Genomic DNA, 18,986 nt, shown 5'->3' with positions numbered 1-18,986 from the left:
AACATCACGTGCGTGCATATGTGTATGTGTGTGTATAATATACACACATACTCAATTTTTCACTGTAATATCAAACTTAACCTAGCTGTATGTGTCTACATCAATTACCCTCCTAAACTAGTCTTCCTTCTTAGTGTTGCTATTTCTAGCCTTGGTACCAATGCTCTCTTAGCTACAGGCTCAGACCTCTGAGTTCTGCTTCATTCTTTCCCCTCCTCACAGACAGACAGCAAGTTCCAATTCTCCCTTCAAAGGCCTCTGGTATAAGACTCTGTTACCCATTCTCTCCTTCACCACTCTCATTGAGCCCCCTTTTCTCTCACTCCTGGATTCCAAAAGCAGCTCTGTACTTCTTGGCAATCTCTTTCTAACATAGTTTGCATTCCTCTACAATTTCAATCATCTTAACCACAGCTTTCAACATGCCCCTTCCTTATTCAAAAAGTACACAGTGATCCCCATGACCTTATGGAATAAAGTCTAAATTCTCAGCTATCACTCAAAGCCCTCTGGAATTTAAGCTCATTCGGTTTACCTAACCATCTTACAATGTTTGTTCTCGACAGGAGCCCTTTCTCCACACAAATCAATGTCCACAATATTTTCTTTTTTAAAATTTTATTTATTTATTTATTTTTAGAGAGAGGGGAAGGGAGGGAGAAAGAGAGGGAGAGAAATATCAATGTGTGGTTGCCTCTTCACTGCCCCCTCCCAGGGACCTGGACCGCAACCCAGGCATGTGCCCTGACTGGGAATCGAACCGGCAACCCTTTGGTTTGCAGGTTGGTACTCAATCCACTGAGCCACACCAGCCAGGGCCTATTTCTTGAAATATGCCATATTCATTCCTTCCCCTAGGCCTTTAATCATTCAGTTTCCCAACTGGGAATCACTCTTCTTCCTTTCCACCTAACTAAACTTTTACAGCCTATTTCAGTTATCACCTCTTCTAGAAATGACTCCTTAATTCTTTGGCCCAAGTTCACCTTTCACTTTCCTGGCTTCCTACAGCACTTACTATCTGTACCATATATTTAAGCATAGTCTTATTCCACCTCAGTTTTTTTCCATGAATTTCTCATTTCCCAATAACATTGCATACTTCCTAGGGTACAGTGAACAGAACTTATATTTCTTTTGTATATCTAAGAAACTACTATAAGTGCATGTTGAACTGAGTGGAGAGATGCCACAGCTGCTGAGAAAAAAGTTCCAGAACAAAAACTCCTATCTAGATAGGTTCAAATCCCCTATGTGCCCACTAGAGCCAATCTGGTGGGAGGAAGAATGAGAGCCATGCCCAAGAGGAGAACAGTACAGGCCTCCAAGGTAAGCTACATATTTGGGAACTCAGCAGGGAAATAAAAGTAAACAACAGAGACACTAAACTTATACAAAAACGACCTTCTCAAAGTCTGACTTCAGCTATTGAACATGTAACCCAAGGGGGTTCCCAAGAATATAAAAAAAATCAAACAGAGTTTGTTAAACAAAGGTCTGTCCACTAATTTGACCTGGCAAAGGCCTCAGCCAGCCATCAGGCCTGGTATCCTCTCTCTGATTCTGTAATGTTCTCTCTCCCTGTATTTACTACATCCTTTTGATGGCTCCTACTTCTTTGGCACTGGAATACTTATTTTGCCAAAGATAATAAATAAATGAGAAGAAAAAGGCACCAAAAATAATTTTACTTATAAGTGTGGCTCATAAAAAAAGTCCTAAGATATCAATGGAAGACATTGTCAAGCAGCTTCTTACAAAATAGAATACAAGGCTGTGTATTGCTCTGTTTTATTTCTAAACTAGCTAGCCTATCTTATCAAGAACCCTTGAAAGACAAAGGAAGTCCTGAAGAGCCAGGTCTATAATAAAAGGTAATCTATTAAATCACTGAGAGTGCTGGGGGAACGATTCCTAAAATTCTCTAGAACTGAGAGCCAAGAGTCTTGCCCTGCTTTGTCTGTTATAAAAAAAAGCAACTTTCCCATTCTGCCTCACTGACTAACTAGTAAACATCTGGAGAGTCAGACCAAGACACTGGGCTCTGTTCAAGCCTCTATTTACCATTCTGGTATGATTTGAGGGAAACAAGAATCCGTGGAAGTAAGAATTCTATTTCTCCCTCCACTGGGAATTTCAGAAATGAGGATAGCTTCAGAAGTTTGCAAAGGGCCATAAGACAGTAACAACAATCTAATAAAGGCAGACAACCTTAACCCTTTCAGTTCCATGACAGTATGTATAACTCTGGTCAGAGGCTTTCACTAGAGCTCATACTTACTATGCCAGAACATAACAGATGTGATGTAATCACTACCACTTTATATTTGAACATTTCTTTTACAATGTATAAAAATACTCTACTGTCTGTCCATGACCTTATAACAGCTTGAAGAGGTAGACACAGTGGGTCTTATAATCTCCGTATTCCAGTTGGAAATACTGAGGTTTATAAAGGCTATCAGACTTATACACAGTAAAATTACTGTGACCAGGAGTCAGTCAGAAGATCTGAGTTTGCTTCCTGGCTCTACTCAATAATGTTATGTAATCATTTTGTAAACTTTAAAGTATTATATACAAGCTTATTGTTGTTACTGTTATTAACTGTTGTGGAAAGCCCTCTGTTAACTGTAAAAAGCCTATGTTAATGGTTTTTGACCAGTAATCTTTTCACTAAACTAAGCTGTCAACCTTACAGAGAAATAGCTAGCACCTGTTGATTATAAAGCACTGTGAGTGGACAACTGATAAAGGGATGTTGCACATCACCACCTGCAAAACAATCCAAAGGCCCCAGCACACTTAGGATGTACAATACATCTAAGAATGTCCAGCCAGCTTTAACCAAGCTATAGGCTTTCAGGGACCTAATGCACAGGAGAGAGAATACAAAGAACACAGATCATACCCCCTAGCAAATAGTTCATAGCTGAGCACCTTATTGCCTATGTACTTCCATAACTGCTCAGATGCTTAGTTGTTCTCTAAACATTCTTTTTCAACCAGTTACTTAGCTTATTTACTTAGGGAAGAGGATGTCTGAAATCCTGCCAAATAGAGACATTAAATTAAGTTTTATAATTCTTCCAGGCCTCAGCCCCCAAACAATTCTGTCAATGAACCCATGGCTCTTCTGGCTTTCCTTGCCATACCAAGCTCGAACCTGATGGAGCTGTGCCAATCGCAGCTCTACCTTGTGGCCAACACTGCCATTTTCACAATGAAGTGCTATTTGCCCCTGCCAGCACCACCTCTCCCCTGAATAAACTATCTTTCCTGCTGGCCAAAGTACTTGGTTACTTTCAACTGAGTCTCTGCAATTTGAATATTTTAAGAGATGTCCAATCTGACATCTCTTACCCATTTACATTAGGTTTTGAGCTTTCATGCCTCACTTTTAAGCATGGACCTTCTGGCAGAAGATGTGGTCATGGAGAAAAACTTTAATTCTACCCCAGGACCAAATGCCAAAAACAAGAATAATAATAAATGTGAATTCACTCTGTAAATTGTAAAGTCCTATGTTAACATATTTTAATGTCTCCGGGCTTTTAGGTTGTTTTCTTTTCTTTTCTCTTTTAAAGATTTTATTTATTTTCAGAGAGAGGGGAAGAGAAGATTTTCAGACAGAAGGGAAGGAAGGAGAAAGAGAAAGTGGGGAATGCAACCCAGGCACATGCCCTGACCAGGGATCTGAACCTGCGACTCAATCCACTCAGCACGCCAGCCAGCCAGGATAGGTTGGGTCCTTTCATTATACTAAGTTGTGAACACCTCTCCCCTCAAAGGTTCCTCCTCACCCCTATCTCACCCTGTCATTCCTAGAAATATATTCATTGAGACTTCCTCCCTCTTTCTGCTTTCAAGGTTTTGCTGAAAAATACTTCTCCTGGTCAGAAGTTGAACATCTGCTACACCTCCCAGGAGAAACCATTCTACAACCTTGACTTTATAAGGGAAAAAACTATCATTGCCTCTTTATCCAATATTAGCATAAAACGTTGAGCTTCAGTTTCTAAACAGCCATGTTTGTTCTACAGCTTCACAAGTTTATGACAATGAGTAGAAACTTATGACCTGTGTGAAGGAATGAATGTGTCAATGAATCACTAACATCTCCAAGCATGTACTGAATGTTCTGCACAACAAATCAGCCGGCCCTTATATAGTATATAAACTTGTGCTGTCTAAAACAATAGCCACTAGCCAACCACATGTGGCTATTTATATTTAAAATAATTAAAATTACAATTCAGTTCCTCAATTGCTCATTAGCTATGTGTAGTAGTAGCTACTACACTGGCAGCACAAATATAGGACATTTCTATCATTATAGAAAATTTATTGGATAGCACTGATAAGAGTCTGTTTATGAATAATATTGTTGTGAGAAATGGTGACTAGAAGCATAGCGCATCTGTAATGAGTAACCAATGCTTCCCACTAATTCACTAAAACAACTTGTCTGGGAAATGAACTCCATACTCTTCCAGCACTAGTATCAGGTTTAAAAACATATTTTAACTTTAACAGGTAATTTGGTTCCTTACCCAAAATTCCTCTTTCTCACTGTACAAGCCTGTTGTTACTGTGGGGCTGTTCAGAAGGGCTGAGCTGATGCTGTTATGTTTTGTTCTTTAAAAACAAAAACCTGAAGTTAATAGTTTGTATCCTCTATGTAACAGAAAAAGTTTGATGATAGTCAAATAAATGATGGGTCCAAAGAGCCCATACCTCTTGCTAAGATTACTTTCTAACCAGTAGTCAACCTTTTTTATAGCCTTCTACTTTCATAACCACTGACTATACTCCAATATCAGCAGTAGCCACAATAAAAGATCAGGACTTTTCTATAATGACTTTTAGGCTCTAAGCAGGATTCCTACAAGGTAAATACTTCTCAAGGACCACTCTACCCCTCCTTTCTCCAGCCTGGTCCCTTTGGGCCTTCCACCTCAAGAAAGCTTCTTGCCCTGACTGGTGTGGGTCAGTGGGTTGGGTGTCTTCCTACAACTGAAAGGTTGCTAGTTCGATTCCCAGTCAGGGCACATGCATACCTGCGTTGCAGGCCAGGTCCACAGCTCCAGGTGTGCAAGAGGCAACCAATTAATGTTTCACTCCCTCTCTTTCTCCCTCCCTTCCCCTCTCTCTCTAAAAAAAAATACACACACACACACACACACACACATATATATTCTCTAAAATATATATATATTCTTTTTTAAAGGAAGAAAGCTTCTCCTTTTCACCTACAAACTGATATCTAGGCTAGTAGTCCTGTTTGGAGAAAGATCAACTGACTAGAGCAGAGTTAGCAAGCACACTGCACATAGGAAGACAGGAAGGAAAGTGAGGTCATTAGGCTCAAGCCTGGGGGAGGGGACTCACTTCTGGTAAAATGTTCCTTCCAAAAGCAGCTTTGAATAGCAATGAATTGCAGCAAGGAAGAACCCACACGATTAGACAGAATAATGTATGAAAACAGTACAAGAATCGGCCCTATTCTGTTGTTCCCCCAGTTCTGTAAGGTAACCATAAAAATATAAGCAGCTTTCTAAACCAATCCTTTTGTTAACATGAAACAAAAGGACTCAGAGTTCCCAGTTTCCCTAAAGGCAAGAAATACCCTAGGTGGCTACATCTAGCAGACCTCAGGCAGAAAAAGTTCTAGGGCATCACACTTTCTCTAGGAGCCAAGAGTACTTCTGAATAATTGGTAGACAAGGTGCAAATAAGGAGAGAGGTTAGCTGGTAAGAGAAGCACAAGGGAGGATATCATGTGCAAGTTTTCATCAAACACACCAAACACTACCATCTCATATAGTGCTAGATACCCACTAGGGGGAAAAGCTCCCAATCTTTCACTCCTTTTTGCAGGCCAAAGTACCCAGGAAACAGGGAGACAAATGACACTGCAGGTGAGAAGGTTCTCAGCACCTAAGTTTAAATGTTAACAAAAATAACAACTATTTTCCTAAAGAACCCCACAACTCTCCATAAAACAGGCACTCTCAACTATTTGAATTAACAAAGGGAAACAACTATAAACAACAATAATAAAGTCACTCATTATTACCTTTAGAATACAGGGTCTGGTACAAATAATGCCCCTTTTTTATTCAAAATCTTTTATTACAAAATCATAAGCATGTAATTTTGTAACATAACAATATCACACTCAAGCACACCATATGACATTTTAGGTGACATGTTCAAATTAAAACTATAAATTATTACACCCATACTACCCTACCAACCACACTCAAACAGGCCTTACTTCTGCCAGACCCTGTATATCATATGACATTTTATTAAATAAATTTCCCTTAATTATATTTTATATAAGCTAATACAAAAATTAATTAAATCTTTATGCATATATACTGTGAGGTAGCTAAAACCCTTCTGAGTTAGGGATCATAAATCTGGATAAAATATTGGCTAAATAATCAGTAAAAGAAAAGTTATATGAATACTGTCCCCGTAATAAACAAAGGATTTATTCTTATTTTCCACGGATGAAATCCTATACACAGAGTTAGATATGCAAAGCTTTGGAACTCCACATCATGCTTCTTTCCACAATCTTTTAAGTGGTAAGTGATATATACTACTTAAAAAGTATATATTCTTGGCTTCTCCAATATTTCCTATTTGAAAACCCCTCCCCCCAAAATGTTTTTAAGTCTGCCAAGGCCACACACACCTGCCTATTTGGGTGACCCGTGTCTTTGTTCTTCATGGTCTCATGTCCAGGCATCCGGGGACGTCGGCTCATCTGGAGGGCCACCAGATCCTTCATGATTGAGTTCAATGCCTCCTGTTCATCTACAATGAAAGATGGCACATGGGTTAAGATACTTTAGTACAGACCAGCAAAATTCTTTCACAAATTATATGACTAATTAGGAAGTTCTGCCCAGGTAAAATGACAGACCCTATAACTATAAATTATACACACCTGATGTCTCTAAAAAGTAGACAACTAAGGTCAGACTATGATAGTTTGAATTTTAATAAATTCTTTACAGTTCTCCAGTCAGATCTCTGACAGCAATATTTACCAGTTCACTGAGGACAACCAAGGTGTTCAAACAGAGCAATTCTTCCAGTGCCAAAGAAACTCAACCAGGAAAAACAGATGAAAAGTTGGAGTGAACTAAAGAGCAACATGGCACAGTGTAGCAGGGTACTGAATGAAAAGATGAATTCATGGAGAGCTGATTATGGAACAGAGTTAGCCACAGACTTATAACTAAAGTATCACATGTAGGAGAGCACATTTTTAAAGGTACCTAACAAGGACCTCTCAGGTAGCTGCTTTGAAAAGAAGTTGTCTTACAAGCCTAGCCTTTGAATGCTCTCTGCCAAGTTTAGAGGCTTTCTGCTTCCCATAGGAAAGTCAAAAGGCAGTTCTGCTGTTTTTCTTCCCTAACTGACCAAGCAATGCATTGTCTTTGTTTTACTGACATTACTTTTAATCCCCTTTTCTTGAAATAGCATGAAGCACTTGGGTTCTCATGCACTAAAGACAACTGGCCGAAACCCAGAACCCAAACCAGGTCAATTCCATGTTTTGCAAAATTCTCCCACATCCTTCAAGAGATCCTGGCCCACTCAAATGGCATCTAAGAGATGAAAATAAACAAATCTGTTGATCTGGAAAGGAACATGAAGGATGAATTGTTATACTTGCTTTGGTGACAAGTAGTCACTTGGGGGCTTGGGGCAAACCTTAAAAAAGAATGAAGAACAAAAGACTCCACCCAAAGAGACTGCCAATCTTCTGCCCTTTATCACTGTCCCTTGAAAATATTCTAACTCCCTGTGAATAGGGAAGAACAGCATGAAGTACAGAAAGTAAAACAAGGTTTTTGCCTGCTCAGAAAAGTAAAATTAGATTTTACTTGCAGGAAAAACACCAGTAAGAGTAGCTTCCCATCTAATTCCACTTCAAAATATATATGTATTTAAAAGTATGCATGAGCGTGATACAGTTGTATCAAATGAATGAGGTAAATGGGATAATTAATGAATGAGGTAGAAGTTGGTATTTACAGAAAGACATCTGTCAAAATTAAAACACATATATCCCACCAATTATTTTATATTTCCTAACAATTTTTTATAGGCTCCTTACAGGGAACTGTTTCGGTATGTGTTTGTTTGTTTTGTATTTTAACCTCCTAACCAAAGTTTAAAAACTAGAGAATAACATCCCAACCAAGGTTTAAAAAAATAGAGAATAACATCTAAGCTAGGAAGTTTGGCATATGTATTGTATACAGGCTTATATATTAAATTAGCTTATATATTATTAAATATGCATGTGTAAAATTGGGCCAACTGTAACACTAAATTGTGATCAATATAAGGAGGTTTATGACTAGGTAGGTGTTTTCATAGGGGCATCTGGCAATATTCCTAACAGCAGAATGCATGGAGTTTTCCATATCAAGGTAACCATCCTTTAGAATTGAGAATTTCAGTTGTCTCAACTCAGATATTGAACCAAGATGGACGTAAACACACACACACAGAAACAAACACATGCTTTTAAGTGAAATCCATGACAAGCGGACTTCAGAAGCCATTTCTAACTCTGTATAAGATGATGCTATTATAAGAGCTGGTTTATCAGGTTGACAAATTCTGTTTCCAGGAAGCTAACCAATTCCTGGCACTACTTAATGGATAAACTTGTTTGGTAGTTCCAGCATTGAGAATACACTAGAGAAATGGTTTGGCACTACCTCTTGAAATCCAGGATAACTGACACAAGTGAAACAGGGTTACAGAATCTGATTTTGTGCCAAAGTCGAATACACTGCTAGAGGCAGACAGGTTTTTAAACTGATACTTCAAACTGAGGATATGGATAAAGACAGGAAGTAAATCGAGTGGCTCTTTTAGGCATTTCTTCCTGGATTGAGATTTTAACCGAATTATCAGCACTCCAGCATGGGATTCCTTAAAAAATAAAAACAGCCCTGGCTGGTCTAGCTCAGTGGATTGAGCGTGGGCCTGTGAACCAGACAATCGCAGTTCGATTCCCAGTCAGGGCACATGCCTGGGTTGTAGGCTGGTTCCCTGCAGGCCAGTTCCCAGCAGGGGATGCACAAAAGGCAACCATACATTGATGTTTCTCTCCCTCTCTCCTTCCCTTCCCCTCTAAAGATAAAAATTTTTTTTAATCTTTAAAAAATAAATAAAAACAAACAAAACTTCAGAAAACAAATAGCAGCTTTCCCAGAGTATAGCAGTCAGTTCGTGAACTTTGGAGTCAGAAGGAGCTGTGTTTAAGGAGGCCTTGAACAAATTACTTATTCTCCCTAAACCTCAATTTCCTCATCTGTAAAATGGAAAAAATAAAGTATCATTTCACAGAGCTGCTGTAAGAGTTAAAAGAAAAAAAATTACAAATGATTCCTCATGTTACCTCACACTTAGTAATGCTAAAAAAATGCTGGCTATTAGATCATCAATGGAAAAAAGGTCAATAGGAGCCCTGGCTGGTGTGGCTCAATGGTTTGAGCATCGGCCTATGAACCAAAGGGTTGCTGGATCAATTCCCAGTCAGGGTGCATGCCCAGGTTGTGGGCCAGGTCCCTAGTAGGGGGCATGTGAGAGGCAACTGATGAATGTTTCTCTCCTCTTTCTCCCTCCCTTCCCCTCTCCCTAAAAATAAATAAATAAAACCTTTAAAGAAAAAAGGTCAATGGAAAAAGACTGAAAGCTACTTAATTTACCCTAATAATGATTTTATTCCTGAACTTTTTTCTTTTTAATTTTTATCTCCTTATTTTTAAATATACTTTATTTTGCCATTATAGTTGTCCTATTCCCCCCTTCATTCCCCTCTATCCTGCACACCCCCTCCCCCCTTTAGTTTATGTCCATGTGTCACAAGTTCTTTAGATTCTATATTTCCCATACTATTCTTGCCCTCCCTCCTGTCTATTTTCTACCTACTGTCTATGCTACTTATTCTCTGCACCTTCTCCCCCCTTCTCCTTCTCCCTCTCCCCTGTTGCTAACCCTCCATATGATCTTCATTTCTATGGTTCCACTCCTGATCTAGCTGTCCTCTTAATTTGCTTTTGTTTTAGGTGTGGTTGCTAATAACTGTGAGTTTGCTGTCCTTTTATTGTTCATATTTTTTATCTTCTTTTTCTTAGATAAGTCCCTTTAACATTTCATATAATAAGGGCTTGGTGATGATGAACTCCTTGAATTTGATCTTATCTGAGAAGCACTTTATCTGCTCTTCCATTCTAAATGAAAGCTTTGCTGAATGGAGCAATCTTGGATTTAGGTCTTTGGATTTCATGACTTGGAATACTTCTTTCCAGCCCCTTTTTGCCTGTAAGGTCTCTTTTGAGAAATCCGCTGACAGTCTGATGGGAACTCCTTTGTAGATGACTGTCCCCTTATCTCTTGCTGCTTCTAGGATTCTCTCCTCATTTTAATCTTGGCTAATGTAATGATGATGTGCCTTGGTGTGTTCCTCCTCAGGTCTAACTTCTTTGGGACTCTCTGAGCTTCCTGGACTTCCTGGAAGTCTATTGCCTTTGCCAGATTGGGGAAGTTCTCCTTTATTATTTGTTCAAATAAGGTTTCCACTTGTCACTCTTCCTCTTCTCCTTCTGGTACCCCTATAATTCGGATGTTGGAACGTTTAAAGATGTCCTGGAGGTTCCTAAGCCTCTCCTCATTGTTTTGAATTCTTGTTTCTTCATTTTCTGTTTGGTCATTTTTTTCTTCCTTCTGGTCCACTCCTTTGATTTGAGTTACAGTTTCCTTTCCATCATTATTGGTTTCCTGTGCATTTCCCTTCATTTCAATTAGTTTAGCCTTCATTTGTTCCTCTAATTTGTGACTAAAATCAACCGGTTCTATGAGCATCCTGATCACCAGTATTTTGAACTGTGCATCTGATAGGTTGGCTATCTCTTGGTCACTTAGAAGTATTGGCTCTGGGGCTTTGAGCTGTTCTTGTGCCATAATATCTTAGTCTGGTCGCGCCTGTTACCTATGAGGGGAGATGCCTTAGGTGTTCACCAGGGCGAGGCAACCCAGGTCACTGGGTTGTGACGCTGTATATGGGGACAGGGTCAGAGAGGGGCAATAGCGGTCCCCTCTGCTGCTTCCTGCAAGCCGCTGGGGCCTCAGCAGTCTGTCTCACTGCTCACTCCTTTGCCTGCTTTATCTGCACACGAATGTGTGACTGTGGTCAGCCTGCCACCTTGCACCCTCATTGGGTCTGCCCGTTGCTACCCCACGCCTGGGATCTGCCAACCGCTGCCTGCACGCCTGAGTCGGTCTGGCAGATTTTTCCTGCGCAACCCTGCTCCGCCAGCTGCTGGCTCTGCCCCTCTTACCGGTCTAGCTGAATGATTCATTGTTGTCGAACTTCCATACAGTTCAATTTTCTGTGTTTTGGTTGCATTTTTGTTACTAAAACTTTGTTGTCTTTAAACTTGGTTGTGTGAGGAGGCACAATGTTTTCACCTATACCTCCAGCTTGGCCGGAAGTCCTTACTCCTGAACTTTTATTAATCATTAACAATAACCATCTACTGAGTACCTGTCATGCAGTATACATTACTTCTGAAAGATATTCAAACTAGGTGTAAAAGGATAAACAGCACACAAATATGAGGTTATACAAAGAGACTGAATTAGATGGAATACAAACCAGAGCATACAAACAAACATGTAAAAACAATTTTTTACAGTGTGAGTAGCAAGAGTAGTATAGTTTACATAATTATTAACATAATTATTAATTATGGAAGAATAAAGATTGTTCTTATGAAAGATTTTAATTATGAAAGAATTAAAGAATTGTGAAATAAATAAAAATTGTTTACAGTGTGAGTAGAAAGAGTAATATAGATTTTACACAGTTATTTACATAATCATTAATTATGAAAGACAAAGATTTTTTCAGAAAAGCAAGCTGTACCAGCTACGCAGGAGAATTTAAAAAATGAACTGAAGAGGAGAAACAACATAAAAGCAACTGAGATGTAGAGGGGAAGAAAAGAGACTGACCCTCAGTGAGTTGTAATACTTACAAGATAGAGTAGGAAGAAGGTATTCTAGCAAAGAACACTTTAAGAAGATTGGGGGGAAATTAATAACAATAATAATGACACCACGGAAGCCAAGAGCAAAGAAGGGTAGTAGCAAACATAGGCAAGCCAGATCCAATATAGTAGTAGAGGTAGAAACAAATTTTAAAGAGAATTATAAGCTGGGGATTAAAAGTAGTGGAAATCAACAAAGAACTTACACAACTCCACTCTAAGAAGACAACCAACCCAATTAAAAAATGGGAAAAGGACTTGAACAGACACTTCTCCAAGGAGGACATACAGAGGATCCAGAGACACATGAAAAGATGCTCAATATCGCTAGCCATCAGAGAGATGCAAATTAAAACCACAATGAGATACCACTTTACACCGGTCAGGATGGCGATCATAAACAAAGCAACAAACAACAAATGTTGGAGAGGTTGTGGGGAAAAGGGGACCCTAGTTCACTGTTGGTGGGATTGCAGGCTGGTGCAACCATTATGGAAAACAGTATGGAATTTCCTCAGAAAAATAAAAGTCGACCTGCCTTTTGACCCAGCAATTCCACTGCTAGGATTATATCCTAAGAATCCTAAAACATCAATTTCAAAGAACCTATGCACCCCAATGTTCATAGCAGCACAATTTACAATAGCCAAGAGTTGGAAGCAACCTATGTGCCCGTCAGTAAATGAATGGATCAAAAAATTGTTGTACATATACGCAATGGAATTCTATGCAGCAGAGAGAAAGAAGGAGCTACTACCCTTTGCAACAACATGGATGGAACGGAAAAGCATTATGCTGAGTGAAATAGGCCAGGTGTTGAAAGACAAATACCATATGATCTCACCTTTAACAGGAAGCTAAACAACAAAACAAACAAGCAAGCAGAATAAAAACAAAAGACACTGAAATAGAGAATAGGGGGACAGTGACCAGAGGGGAGAGGGGAGGGAATTTAAGGGGAAAGAAGGGGAGGGAATTGGAGGAACACGTATGAAGGACACAAGGACAAGAACTAAGGGGGGTGGAAATGGGAGGGAGGTGCGGAGCACAGGGCGGGTTGGGCTGGGATGGGAGAAATAGACAGAAAACTGTACTTGAAAAGTAAGTAAATAAAATTTTTTTTAAAAAGTAGTGGGAATCAGCAATTAATGCATTTGTGAACTTTACATATGAATAAGCTGAAGTAGGGGTAATAGTGCTATAAAGGTTTCCTGAGGGTGGGGGGTGGTCTGACACACTTAAAAGCTACCAGGAAGAAGTTAAAAGGAAGAAGTTAATTCTAGAAATTAAAAGATGAACAATTTAGAGGGGAGGACTATTCAAAGAAAATAGAACAGGGATCTATGAAACAAGGACTAGAGTTCAGGCTAAAAAAAATGGAAGCTCTTAAATTGTCTCAAGAAGACAGCCATGCTTAATTATCCAGTAGCATGTACTCCTTCTCCAAATAGTATGGAGGCTGCAGGGCAACACACTCCTCTCTCTTTAGCTCCATCAGGAAGTCACTCTCCCAGGCCCAGGTATACCTCTCTACCTAAAAGCAGGGTCTTAAGGCACTCTCACTTATGAATCCCCTTGGCTAAAAACCCAGAGAAGTTTCCAAAAGTACCATGTCCTTCAGTAAACATTGTTGTCCTTTATGATGTCTGTTTACTACATTAGACACTCTCTCTTTCCCACATTCTGTACACAAATCTCCAAGGTAATATTTAAATCTTTGTTTTTACTTAACTAACAACATATCTTGCCAACGTTTTACCCTACTGTGCCAGATTGTCTAACCACAATGCTCACTCGGGAAATCCTGTGCTTCAGACTTTCCCTGAGTCAGACTTTACTATCTTACTCTACATACTTCACACACTCTCACTGTCTCCACCCTATCCATACCTGGGCAAACATCATTTTATAATAAGTATAAGAAAAAAGGCCTGGTCCTCAATTCACAAGAAATTTTTGTTCTTCAAGGACATGGTTGAACTTTTGCTAGATCTTATAGTCAATTCTGTTGTTTTTCTATTTCTGGGATATAAGAACACTTCCATATTAGTTGATGGTTCAAAATTTAAAAATACAAATTATAAAGTAAGCCACTGCTTCATCATAAGAATCAATATAACACCACTATATGTAAATGTTTAATGAGATTAACATAAAGGTCTGACTATAGGATTACCTCAATCCCAAAACTTCAGAATCGATCTCTCCCTCCTGCGTACCTTTACACAGTTTCAACAAAGTACAACCTACAACATCCCATTGCACTTATTTGTTTGCATGCTTCTGGTTCACCTTAAATCTTTTTTTAAACAAAGAAAGTTGTTTGTCTAAAAAAAGTTTATTTTTAATAAAGATTTTATTTATCCATTTTCAGAGAGAAGGGAAGGAAGGGAGAAAGAAGAGGAGAGAAACATCAATAGATTGCCTCTCAAACACCCACAACAGGGGACATAACCCAGGCATGCACCATGACAGGGACTCAAACCAGCGAACTCCTGCTTTGCAGGACAATGCCCAACCCACTGAGCCACACAAGTCAGGGGCAACTGTAACTTCTTAAAGACAGGATAAATTCAGATACAGGGCCTAACACTTCATCTGACATTCAATAAATGGACAAAGAATAAATGGACAGCTTACATAGAACCCAGAAAACTGTTTCTTATCTTTTGAGTATTCCCCTAAGTAGCATTCAGTTAGACAGATACTCACTTTTTTACAAATGCCGAAAACTCAGTTTTAAGGCATTTGTAAAAAATTCAGTTGTCTCACTGCCATATCAATTCATTATATGGTGATCCCAGTTTCAATGAAAACAGCTGCTAACTATTCAGAGCCTACTCAGGTGGCCAGACTCTAGCCAAACTGAACTGTGACTGGTCTAACTGGGAGCTTCCAACAGCCTGGGAACTACAGAGATACAAGGTGTCTCTAAATCACATTGATTCTGACTTCAAACCAAGTTATCAAAGCAGAACCACGCCATCATAAATCCTAGACTCAGTTCACTCTAGTTTCTTGTAACATTTCCAAGCTGTTACATATTATTCAGTAATACTTCCCACTAAGTTTCAGATGACATTTATAAAAATCCAAATGCATTATTAACAGCATTTGCCATTATAATTACTAAAACTAGGAGAGAATTCTAGCATAACAAAGAAAAAATGACCGGTCAGTCTCAGTTTTTTAAAATAACCACAGAGCATGAAAGAAAAAATATCCCTGTTATGAAATACAGGGATAAATGTAGTTTCCACTAGAAATTTACTGGGGCTAACAGCCAATAAAAAAAATTTTGACTTGTTTTTATTAGCAACCCAAGTTGTCAAGCAGGCTTGAGTCTGGAGCTTGGAACAGCTCAGGAAAATATGACTATTAGCCAAAGAACCTGCAAGGACTCAAATTAGCTTTGGTCCTTTCCTCATTGTGCTCAAGTTTAATGAGTATAATGAAAATATTAATAAGTCTATGTCTCTTATCAACCCTTGAGTTTATTTATTACTATAGCAACTAAAGCAAACTAACAGGTCTTGGAATTTGAATTTTCATCATTAATATCACCAAAATGGACACTAGTATTTAAGAGAGAAACTCTGTCTGTATGTATCCTTGCTGAGCATTATACAAAGCAAATTTAAGAGCTAGGTTCTGGGAGAATTCAGTATTAGCTCTGCAAACAAGGTCGCCTACAAAAAGGAAAGGGATGGTACAAGGGAAAAGTGCTGAAGAAAGCCAGGCAGTTGTTCTCAAATCACCTTGCCTAATACACTGTAGCCACCAGGCAAGTTAATTCCCTCCTCACAGTCTGTTTTTTCACGTAAAACTAACCCTGGGACAAATGAGAAGACGCTGAGATCCTGATATTTTTTTCTTTTAAAAAATCTTTTAGCCCTGCTGGTGTGGCTCAGTGGATTAGCACTGGCCTACCAACCTAAAGATAGCAGGTTCGATTCCCAATCGTGGCACATGCCTGGGTTGTGGGCCAGATCCCCAGGTGGGGGTGTGTGAGAGGCAACCAATCAACATATCTCTTGCACTTGGATGCTTCTCTCTCTCCCCCCTTCCCCTCTTTCTAAAAGTAAATAAACAAAAATCTTTAAATATATTAATAAAAATCTTTTAGTTTTTCAATATTATTTTGTATTAGTTTCAGGTGTGCGGCATAGTGGTTAAACAATTATATACTTTACAAGTCTTCCCCATGATGTTCCCAGTACCAACCTGGCACCATACATGGTTATTACAATACTATTGACTATATTTCCTATGTTGTACTTTACATCCCCATTACTGCTTTGTAACTAGCAAGCCATACTTTTCAATCTCTTCGCCTTTCTCCTTTTTCCTTTGGGGTTCTAGACTCCACCTATATAGTTTCTTTCCTCTCCATCACTGCCCCTCCATAGACTTACATACTTAAACTTTTGAAAATGATTTGAGAAGCATGGCTCTGTGGCTCAATGAAAATGATTTGAAATGTAAAAACAGGCTGACATCTATTTTCACTTTAGACAGTGAAAAGCAGCCATGACATCTGGGCACTCTAACTGGTTTACCAGTCAGTCAAGAAAGTGGCGAGTGGAAGATCTGTACATCCTCAAGTATTTCTCACTCCCCTCTGGGACTTAAGACTGCCCCCAGAGGACAAAAAGGAAAGACTAGGAAGAATATCACAAATATAGGTTCACAAATCAATTCAAAGATTTATTTCAATCATCAAATTCCAGAACACAAGACTAAAGAAGACAAGAAGAATTCTGTGCCCCATTTACAGTAAATGTTCAATAAGTATTTGCTGAATTAAGTATTTAAATACCAGGCTTTACTGGATTCCTTTTTTGTCAAATGTCACAGGAGACTTTCCCCAGAACAGTAAGCACTTCTGAAGTAAGCATGGGAAGGCAAGACTAAGCCCAGCAAGTGAACGAATCCATCCTTTACCGTGTGAGGTGCAGCCTGGACTACACAAGGCAGTTCATTCAAAGTCCAAAGATGGGCGGCAAAAGAGTATTTGCCCAATGTGACACAGCATACCCTTAACCTCCTACAAAAATAACTTGACCTTGCCATAGGGCGAAGCAAACATTAATGTTCCCTCCACATGGAGCACTTCACAGATGCAATGAATGGATCTGCAAAGGATTCTTTCACTAAAGTTTACTCCTTGATTATTTAGGGCAGTATCAAAACTTTCCAAAACTTGTGAATGCACACAACAGTATTTCAATAACTGATCCAGTAAGATAAGCAAAGTGTATCTAAAATGTTATTTGCTTCTTGATCTAGTCCAATGGTCATTTGCTAAGTTATAAAAAAGGATATGGAATGGAATTCGGTTCAAATGTTGCGAGTTGAAGACATTAAAAGCTTTTGATAGCATCTTCACGACAGAAAATGCAAATATTGATACAAAGGAAATGATTTCATAGAGAATCTTTTGTGTAGCGAATGCTTCTCTCAATATAATTCCAGATATATGGCAGATAAAAATGATGATGCAGAACGACGTTGCAATCGGATTTTTTCAAAAAGTAGGACGTGAACTGTAACTGGCAGCCCCTGACCAATTCCCAGCCTTCAGCAATCTGAGTTCAGCTCGCATTTCTCAACCACGCAGTTGATAACAGTGATTGCTGTTTTAATCGCCTCCCAGCCTATCTCTCCGCACGCCCTCCCCCCAGCGCTCGGGCGCTCACAGGGCACGAGAGCAAGCCCCGGGAACTCTCTCACAGGCCGGCCTGTGTGAGCAAAGGGAAGGAAATGACACAGGCAGGGAAAAAAAAGCAAATCAAGGAAAAGACACAACAGCAGCTGGGCCTGCATCAGCCTCCAGCCCGGCCCCGCACAGCGCTCTCGCTCCCCCACCCTCGAGCTCGCAGTCCGGCTCGCTCAGGCCAGAGCAGGCTGTGCTTCGCTGCAACGGCCCCGGATCCCGCCGCCGCCGCGTCCTTGGAATGCGCCCGCCGCGCGGGCCGGATGGAGGCTGCCCAGTGGGTTTTGCCAGCTGGGGCCGCTCGGGTGGGCCAAGGGAACCAGAACATCCTGGGCGACTATGAAGCCGTGAGCCGGGCGGGCAGGCTCCGCCGGTTCGCAGCCCGGGCCAGGCGGGCTGTCCATGCCTGTCAGGCGGCGGCCCAGGGTCCTCCTCCCCTCATCCCGGGGCGGGGCGACGCGAAGTAGCGCGGGCACAGGCCGGGGCGGTGGCGACACTCACCCATGGTGGCGATGGCGGCGGCTGCTCGGGCCCGAGTGTCACCTCCGCAGCCGGGGCTGCATGCCGGGGGCTCGGGCGGCGGGGACGGCAGCGGGCCTGGCTCCGCGCGGGGGACGCGGGCTGAGCTCGGGCCCCCCGCCGCCTCCCCAGGCTCCGGCTCCGGCCGCGGCCGGGCGCTGTGGCATGGGCAGGGTGGCCCGCTACATCCCGGGCGCTCCTCGGCTCGGCCCAGCCTGGCCTCGGCTGCGCCGCTCGGCCCTCCCGCTGGCCAGTTACTCAGTCCCGCAGTTCCTCCGTCAGGCCACCGTTCTCCACCTCAGGAACGCTCCGAAAAACAAACCGCTGGTCGCGCAGCTTGCCCCCTCGCCTGTCACTCACCCCACAGCCTGCCAATCCCAGGCAGTCGCAGGACCTTCGTACCACCCTCACTCATTTCAGTAGCCAATAACAAGGAGGAAGTCGCTGCCCCCCCCCCCCCCGCCGCCACCCGCCCCCTCTCCACTTCGGTCTCCCTCTCAGCCGCCAGCTAATCATCGGCACGACACGGTAAACCAATCCCGCCTACTCTCGCAGGATGCCAATGGGCGAAGCCAAGGCGATTTCCGAGGGCTTTCTACCGCCTGTCAATCATCAAAACAGCTCCAAATTCACTCCATTGCTAGCCAATCACGTAG

At 41.0% G+C, this 18,986-nt stretch overlaps 1 protein-coding gene across 1 annotated transcript in view; it reads right to left on the bottom strand.

Annotated features, from left to right (window-relative positions):
- Window positions 1-18,686, bottom strand: part of MAP3K3 (mitogen-activated protein kinase kinase kinase 3) — a 64,479-nt gene extending 45,793 nt beyond the window's left edge. The window contains exons 1-2 of the mRNA XM_037128049.2: window positions 18,313-18,686; window positions 6,710-6,831 (exon numbers count right to left, since the gene is read on the bottom strand). Of these exons, the coding sequence (XP_036983944.1) occupies window positions 6,710-6,831; window positions 18,313-18,316 (126 nt within the window). The 5' untranslated portion in view covers window positions 18,317-18,686. The remainder of the gene's footprint in view (window positions 1-6,709; window positions 6,832-18,312) is intronic.
- Between the last annotated feature and the right edge of the window lie 300 nt (window positions 18,687-18,986).

Source organism: Artibeus jamaicensis, unplaced genomic scaffold, assembly GCF_021234435.1.
Source record: "Artibeus jamaicensis isolate MK-2021 breed Jamaican fruit bat unplaced genomic scaffold, CSHL_Jam_final contig_1998, whole genome shotgun sequence".
In the NCBI taxonomy this organism is placed as follows: Eukaryota; Metazoa; Chordata; class Mammalia; order Chiroptera; family Phyllostomidae; genus Artibeus; species Artibeus jamaicensis.
This window is presented reverse-complemented; position numbering and strand designations above follow the sequence as displayed.